The 8,866-nt window shown below is 49.9% G+C and overlaps 1 protein-coding gene across 1 annotated transcript; it reads right to left on the bottom strand.

Annotated features, from left to right (window-relative positions):
- Positions 1-5,683: 5,683 nt before the first annotated feature.
- LOC311177758 (protein S100-A7-like) lies at positions 5,684-6,851 on the bottom strand (the record flags this gene model as incomplete). Its single annotated transcript, XM_084244006.1, has 2 exons — positions 5,684-5,848; positions 6,711-6,851. 2 exons carry the CDS (start codon positions 6,849-6,851, stop codon positions 5,684-5,686), a joined length of 306 nt encoding a protein of 101 aa, XP_084100132.1.
- Between the last annotated feature and the right edge of the window lie 2,015 nt (positions 6,852-8,866).

The raw sequence follows: 8,866 nt of genomic DNA, 5'->3' as shown, positions 1-8,866 counted from the left end.
GATGAGAACGGGTAAGCCAGGCCCCCACACCAGCCCATGAATCAAGAGCATGAAATTCTAGTCTGGGTGACCCAGGATGAGACTCTCACAGCCATTGGTACAGTTCATCTGCTAAAGGGAGAAAAGAATTCACTACACAAAATGTTTATGAGTTCACAGGACATACAGGGGCTAGAGCACCTCAGAAGGTAGCAGTCCTTCTGGTAGCCAAAAGGTAGCTGCCTACCGGAGCCAGGTCAGGTAGGCAGCAGGAGGGGACGAGCAAGACAGAGGCCACTGAGGAGGTAGCAGTAACACTGAAATGAGAATTAGGCAAATCACTCCTAATCAACCATATGTCAGCAGCAGGCACAGCTTTGACCGTGTTTCTTCATTAAAAATATATAAAATTATATTATATTATAAAATATATAATATATAATATATAATTATATTATATTATAAAATTATATTATAAAATATATATTTTTATATGTATATAAATATATGTGTGTATATATATATATATATATATATATATATATATATATGCCTCCCTGGTGGCACAGCAGGTTAAGCGCTGCGCTGTGAGGCTGTCTGCAGCCTTTGCAGTGCGGGTTCGATCCCAGCCGGCTGGTGAGAATCCCACATGGCGTGGCAGACCTCTCCTGTTGCACCCTCAGCAGTGTATTTCCTCAGTCTGCCTGTTCTGTTCCCCGCGATGGCTCTGGTAAATTCTCTCACCCTCCCGCACTTCTAACTATACCCAGTGCTTGTATAAATAAATAAATAAATCTTTTTTTTTTAATTTTAAAAATTTATTCTTGCCCAAATTGAAATTCTGCCTTTGTCCTTGGCTTCTGGAAGTAATCTCTAATCCCTTGGAATAGCATACCTGATAAGAGTGCCCTTCTTTACCTGGGTCCTTTGGAACCATTCTAGAGTCTAACAATAATATTGACTGTGGGGGCTCTGAGCCATATGGTAGCAGCTTGCCCTCTGGAGGGGTGAGAGGCTGAGCTCAGTCACTTGGACTGCAGAGCCCAAAGTCCCAATGAAAACTCTAAACACCAAGGCTCAGGTGAGCTTCCTTAGCAAGCAAAGTGCATTGTCTACCTGTACTGTCCAAGTGCATTGTCCAGGTATGCTGTCCAAGTGCATCGATCTGGTGTGCTATCCCAATGCATTGTCCTGTTGTGCTACCAAATGCATCGTTGCACACCATTGCCAGGTGACCAGCAAGTCTGTGACTCCATACGGAGAGGACAACTGGAAACTTCACACTTAGAACTTTTCTAACCTTGCCACATATGTCTCTTTCCACTGGACCGATTTTAATCTGTGTCCTTTCTCTGTAATAAACCATAACCACAAGTACAACAGCTTTCAGTGAGTTCTGTGAGTCTTTCCAGTGAATTATCAAAACTTGGGTTGATCTTGGAACCCCTTGGACTTACAATTGGTGAGAGCAGTGAGGGCAGACTTGTGGACTGTGCTCCCTCTAATTCTGAAGTAGTCAATAAGGGTGCTTAATACATACAATCAAAAGAAACCAAGAATGGATGAGCAGAAGGCTGAGACCAGCCATCACTGAAAATGTTCCATCCCTTGCCCAGTTCCCACACCTGAGCCAGATTTGACCTAGAACCCACCAACTGAAAGTGACCTGGCCCCAAAAAGACCCTGAAACAACAATGACAAAAAAAAAAAAAAAAAAAAAACAAGAGGGGAGGCATTTGGGGAGTAATCCGAGCATGGATAAGGCCCTTCAGAAACACAGGGCACATTCAGTGTTCCTAAGGACTTTGTGATGGGTGGCCCACTTTCTATCCAGCTCATCTCTGAGACTGACTCTATCTTCTAACACCTGTGTTTCTGAAGGGCCTTATCCATGCTCGGATTACTCCCCAAATGCCTCCCCTCTTGTTTTTTTGTTTTTTTGGTCATTGTTGTTTCAGGGTCTTTTTGGGGCCAGGTCACTTTCAGTTGGTGGGTTCTAGGTCAAATCTGGCTCAGGTGTGGGAACTGGGCAAGGGATGGAACATTTTCAGTGATGGCTGGTCTCAGCCTTCTGCTCATCCATTCTTGGTTTGGCAGGCGCCAATTCTTCTAAGTCCACAGGGCTCCACAGCCCCCTACTGGAGAACCAGTCAGGTCCAAGTAATTGGTAGTACAAAACCAGAGTTTTCCTCAGAATCTGGAAGTGTAACAGGGTGGTCCCCGGGAAAGAGGGAGGTTCCAGGTTTCCTGTCCCACCCAAAAGGAGGGTGGAGATGAGCAGGGAGAAGATGAAGCTGGAGAGGAGACTGAGGAAGGAAGGAAGCAGGATGGAGAGCCAGGAGGAGACCTGGAGGAGGCACATGGAGCCGAGAGATGCGTGAAGAAGCTGCACTTGCCTTTTGTTCGTGGACTGGGTGACACAGATGTGGGTGAGAGACCCGTGAGGAGGTGACAATGGCGAGTTTTGTCTTGATTTTGATTTTGCTCTTTTCCTTCCAGACTTGTCTGCCTGTTTCTCATCCTATTCTGTGGGTCCCCACTGGAAGATGCTTTAGACTTGTGGCAGGCATTGGGGCTTGATTTAGAAACTATATTCTTTGCCTTTCCTGTATTATTTACTAATTGTATTAAAGTTCCTTTTCATTAAAGTCTAATATGTTTTGTGTTGATATGACGGATGGCAGAAACTATTTAGGGCAGGCAGCTTTGGGGGTTCTGGGGTGCCCCTCTTCCTGCCCTGTAATAGAAGCAAGAGCCCAAATTAATAATAATGAGTCAGGCTTCCCTAGTGGCACAGGGGTTAAAGTCTCCATGCTATCAAGTTATCACCAGCCGCTGCAGCATGAGTTCCATCCCTGGCCAGGGAGCTACCCACATACGATGCAGCAGACCTCTCCTGTCTTGCCACCCACTGCTCCCCTTAACAGTGTATTTCAGTAGATCCACCTATTCTGCTCCCCACTCTGTCTCTGGTGAATCCTCTCACCCCCCGCACCTCTGGCCTAGACCCCAGCTCTTTTATGCATAAATCTTATTTTAAAAAATAACAATAATAATAATGAGTCCCTGAAGGAATATTCTCAAAGGATGACAACCAGAGTCTCCTATTCACTGAGGACAAAACAAAAGACAATTTAAACTGTACCTGGGAGATTTCAGATAGAGCTTAGGTAGATCTTTCTTAAGACTATGGCTTGAACATGTAGAAAGAAGTAACAAAGAGAGGGGACCTCATCCTCTTTCCCAGGGCCATTTAAAAAAAATTAAAAAAAGACCCTGCAACACACAAAAAGTGTGTATAGTAGAGATTCCCCCAGTCTTTTTCCCAAAGGACCCTGCAGCCATTTACTTCTGCCTGGCCACTCTGAACTTGCCAGCGGGCAAAAAGGAAAAAACTTCATTGGAAGGGTCATTGATCACAATCATCCTTTGAAACTGCTGCTACCTAACAGGGCCAGGAGGATATTTTGGCGCTCAGGATATCCACTGGGCTGTGCATTGTTATTCCTATGTCCTGTTTTAACTCTAAATGGGTAAATATAGCAACCATGACTCAATAAGTGCATGGGAAGCAAGAGCAGCCCACATCCCCCAGGAATGATGGCAAGTCACCTAGACCAATAGAAATGAAATCTAGAAACGTAGTAGAGGAAGAAGAGGATGAGTATCCATTGTGACCTCAAAAACAACTGCAGCAGTGTGGGTGACAGTAGCCCACGAACCCTCCCCACATAAACATTGCAAAAACCTTCTCTCTCCCTGCCTGGCATGAACTTGACATGAGAACCAAATGATCTTTGTGGGTACAGAGGTGGACTAAGGTTGATGCTGTGACAGCCCCTCCTGCCCAGTCGGTGTGCCTGTCTCCCAACTCCATCAGTGCTACCTGCAACCCTTCTAAGAATTGCTCTTGCTCAGGCCTGAAAATCACAAATGCCCAGAAAGCTATGCCCCCCAAGGGCTGCGGGTGGAGGTGGGGCCTATGGATATGAGACACAGGGCAAGCTAGGAATTAGGCAGTTTTAGGGACACTACAGGAGGGGACCTCAGAGAGTTGAGGAAGGCTTCAGAAATAAGGGCAGCAAGAGGAATGTAACTAATTCCACCTGGAAAAACAAACATCTCAGGATCATGGACAACATTGTTAACGCTGGCCTTGGTTTCCTTCAGGTGATAAAGGGAGGCAGAGATTGGAGAAATGGAGAGTGGTTTAATTTATGGACAACTTATAAGGGCAGCTGTTTAACTTCAATGCAGAGATGCTCATCCGAGGACTGGGCCATAAAGATAAAGAAGTAACAAATGGGGAAAGAGAAAGCTGTTAGATAAGGAATGTGAAGATCCCCCACTCAGTATCAAATTAAGTGAAACAGCTGAGAACTAACCAATCACAAAGAGACTGGTGGAGCTTTAGAATAATGAGGGAAAGAAGGTATATATTCCCTGAGACACGACTTCATTTTGGCTTCCTTGCCCCTCCCAGGCCTGGTTCCCTGGCCTGGGAGTCCCACTTTATTTCTGCTCTTTTTCTCCTCAATAAACTTTTTCTTTCTCTAAACAAACTGGCCTCTTCTCGCTTGCTTGCTTGAGACTCTGCAAAGTTCCTGCTGTGGCTTCATGAGACACCAACCCGTGGGGGTCTGGTGGCTGGGATTCAGCGCTGCCCCTGCAGCCTGGGATCCGTTCCTGGCTGGGAGACTAGGCCTGACAATTCCGGTATCAGATATAGGGACATAAAATGTGGGCTTCTTTGCCTCAAGGTGGGACAACTCTAATGGCTCCATTCTGGCTGCAGAATGGAATCAGGCTGAAGCTAAGCTCCCATCTTAGCATGAGGAACAATTGGTAAATAATCTGAATGGCACTGGAGTGGAGACAAATACTGATTCTGCCCCCAGGCCTGAGGGCTTAGAAGGGAAGAGTTAGCAGCCCCAGTGGAGCGTTTTGAAATGGATGTTTTCTAGGGAGGGGCAGCCATCCATCATCTTTATTTCCACAACCTCACTGATGAGCACAGTTCCTGACTCAGAAGAGCTGGCACCCAACTGACCCTCCCCCTGGTGCATAAATGCCACCCTCTCTCCACAACCACCAACCCAGGAGTATGGACCTGACTCCATCAGACTTGTACCGAATTTCAAGTGTGCGGTAAGGACTGATTCATTTACCTTTGCATCCCCAGTGTCCAGCTAGATGCATGTAATTGAGCAAACCATATTTGAAAGACCAAAGATAATGTCTGCCCACGTTGATCCAAACACAGAGACACAACACAGGAGCAAGGACTCCGCTTCCGGGCCCTGGTCACAGTGCAGAGGGCTGGTCAGCCCAGCTGCCCTTCCCACTCATGAGAGAAAAGAGTAAACAACTAGTGCCATGTGGCCGCTGGCAGGCTCCAGTGAAAATTCTAGCTTGCTCCTTACCCAACTGGTCAGAACTCCCGCTTTCTGATGTCGGGAGCACATGAATCTTAGGGCCCACCAGAAAGGGAAATCTAATCAAGTTTCAGGCCCTGGTGGGCACACTCTGAGAATAAACATTTGCTGGGAAGGAGCTCTGCATCTAATGGGGAAACAATGAAGCAGTAAACCAGCAATTTTCTGTTCTAAGAAACACACACACAAAGAGGAAATAACACAAGTTTCTAGTGAGAAGAGACACTTTATTGTTTTGGGAGGTCTCTGGAGGTCTGGATGAGGTGGGGTCACTGGTTCCCCCCTGAGCAGGGTTCACCTCCATGGCTCTGTTTGTGGTAGTCTGTGGTTAAGTCCCCCAACAAGGACAGAAACTCAGAGAAGTCGATCTTGTTGTCTTTATTTTTGTCCTTTTTCACAAAGACACTGGCCAGGTAATCAGTGCCCTTTTTGTCCTGTGGGGAGAGACGTAAAACAAGAGAGAGTCAGTCTCAATGGAGCTACGGCGGGCAGCAGAAAGGAGGAGGCAGCAACAGCCGCCTGCACTGGTATGGCCAGTGTGACTGAGGATGGAGGACATCATGTTACTCACAGGCCTTGAGGGAGGATGCTTGGCAGAAATGTCAGTGGGAACGGGAGCCCTCGGGTGGTGAGTGGGCTCTGACTGGAACTCCACTGCCAGATGTGCTGTGGGTGGTCATGTGCCCAGCACCTACCCATTCCTTTAAGCCGACACCTGCTGAATTTATCCCTGGACTCAAATGGGCCTATCACTGGGCATCTTCATCCTAACCTTTCACCCCTTCACTCCATCTTCTCTGGCTCCTGTCAAGTCCTACTGGCCCTCAGTTGCCCCTTCTTGCTTCCCTGGTGTTTGTGTCACTAGCAGTCCCTCAGGGTCCCTCTGCTGAGCAGTTCAGGACAGTTGATGGTCAGAAGAAATCAGGCTGTGGGTGAGTATGGACATGGACAGAGGCGTGTCTAGCTCTCTCAGCAATGGGATTTCTAGTGCTCTGGGGACATGGATGGGGCCTCTGGAGGTCGGGCTGAGGAGGGCCTGGGACTGGGGACAGGGAACCTGTTCACTGTGCTGGCCATAACCTCTGCTGACACCTCTCCATACTTTTTCACCCTTGGCCACATAAATCATCTCTCTGCAGCCTGATAATAACCTGGGATAGAGAGTCATTCTAGGTGCTTTTGCAGAGAAAAAACTGGAGCATCAGAGAATGAAAGTGATTGTGCAAGGTCACACAGCCAGTGTGTCCTCAGCCAGAGCAGGACCCCAGCAACATTAAGAAGCAGACCCCGACTCACACAGGCAGCCAGGAAGGTGGGGAAATTCTCCTTCATCAACTTCTTCAGGCCTGACTCGTCAATTGTGTCCTCTTCTCCACTGTATTTGTGAAACACGTCGATGGTGCCCAGGATGGCCTTCTCAGCTGGAGTGCTGCCCATGGTGTCTGTCACAAAAGCTGCAGAGAGAGACAAGGACCTTTTAATCCTCCCCCATGCAGTGTCTCTAGTTAGGACCAGAGTGCTGAGGAGCGTGGATTCGGAGGAGCAGGAGAAGCACATGTCCCTGTGTTGCTGGGTTCAGAAGCTCAGGGGGGGCAGTGTGGGATCCAGGTTGAGCCCCTGTCACTCAGGCCAGGGTACAGAGAGGCTGAGGGAGAACAGCAGCATCCACTGGGGGCAGGGCTGAGAGAGGATGCAGAAACAGAGATTGGGGCAGCATCCCTGAAAAGGCAACTCCTGAGGTAGGACGCCGAGAGAGACAGCATCAGGAATCCCCACATTTCAAGACATCGAATCCTTCCCCTTCAGCTTCAATGTCAGGATTAAAGGCACCAGACGCCTCAGTGTCCTTGCCATGCTGGTTCTGCGTCCCCGGGGCTGCTGGTGGGGACAGGCCTGGGCCGGGCCCCACCAGGACCAGGAAGCCCCTGTGCTTGCACTAGGCTGTGGTGCTCCTGGAGGATCCTGTGGGAGTGCTGGCGAGTGTGAGCAGAGAAACCAGCCCTGGCCTGATTCTGGAGACCTGCCAGGCTACCCGACTGGGGAAGACTGGCCCAGAGTTGTCAGAGGAGCCAAAAGGAGTAATGGGTGTCCCTGGTCCAGTCATCTGGTGAGGACCTCAGCTGGGGTGAAAGTCAGCAACCTGAAGGGGAAGGCCTGTGAGGGACCGGGCTCCAGACCCTGTCCTGTGGCTGCTGTCCCAGCTCCTAAGGCAGCAGAGCTGCTGGGCCTGGCCCTCCCGCTAGAAAAGGCAGAGGCAGTGCAAACTCACCAGAGCTGAGGAAGAAGCGGCTGTGGCAGGGAACGTGCGGTGAGATGTGCAGCTGGGCAGAGCCTGGGCCCTTTATAATGCTCAGACTGGCTCTTCCCAGGGGCTGGGAGCCCTGGGGCAGGGATGCTGTCTGCTTCCTGCATTGCCCCACAGGGTGGGGACACACCTAGAAGGGAGTGTCAGCTTTTCCCACACAATTCCAGGCCTATGGTGTTGCAGCTCTCAAGAGTCCTCCCCTGAGCCTTGTCCTTCCCAAGTGATCTGCAGTGGGCGACCCTGGATGTGTCACCCAGGGCAGGGAGGAGGGCAGGGACAACTGGGTGTCTGGGGTCAGGGAGGATGGAAGTGTGGCCTCAGGGAGGTGCAGCGGGGAGGGTATTCTTTCACTCCCCCAGTCCTGCCCCTCACTGGGCTAATCAACCACAGCCCCCTGTCCTGGAGAGCCCCGAGTGTGTCAGACAGGACACCTTTTGTCCTGCCTCCTCTCAATCCTCCCTGCTCTATGAGTTGCATCTATCTCCCTCATTCAGGGGTATGGAGGTGCTGAGAGGTCAAACAAACTCCCATGTTTATACAGCTGGCAGCCAACCAGGTGGGCTAGGGTCCTGGACAATCCTGGTTCAAACCTTGAGCCCTCAACTAACCTTTTGGTTTGCAGCAGTTTCTGTCCTCTGGGAACTCCCAGTTCAGGGAGGATTGAGGGTCACCTTACTGCCATCTTCATGTGGGGTCCTTCTGGGAGCCCTGAGGGAGATGTGGCTGGTGGCCTATGGTGACAGATGAGGTTCACAGAGAGGGTGAGGGGTGGGCTCAGCACTGTCACGGGCTGGTGAGGGTGACAGGGATCTAACCCTGCCCTGACACTTGAAGTTGACCTTGCAGCATCAGGGCCACATGGGACAACCAATTACCCTCCTGTCTAGTTTCAGTGGTGGTAACGGCTGTGGAATCCATCTGCAACAGGGCATTGGGCGAGGGTCCTCCCTGCCCATGACTATTATCTTCCTGTAAGTCTTCACCGTCCTTCCTCCTTCCTCCATGCAAAACAGTCTGGGCCCCAGCAGGTACTGCCTGGGCTCTGCTGGGCCCCACCCTGGTGCAGAAATGCTGGTCCAGGTGGAGGGAAATGGGAACTCTGCAATTAGGAGGAGCCTGGGGGCCTCTAGGGACTGGCTCCTCTGAC

This window comes from Talpa europaea (assembly GCF_964194135.1).
Source record: "Talpa europaea genome assembly, chromosome: 9".
Classification (NCBI taxonomy): domain Eukaryota; kingdom Metazoa; phylum Chordata; class Mammalia; order Eulipotyphla; family Talpidae; genus Talpa; species Talpa europaea.
This window is presented reverse-complemented; position numbering and strand designations above follow the sequence as displayed.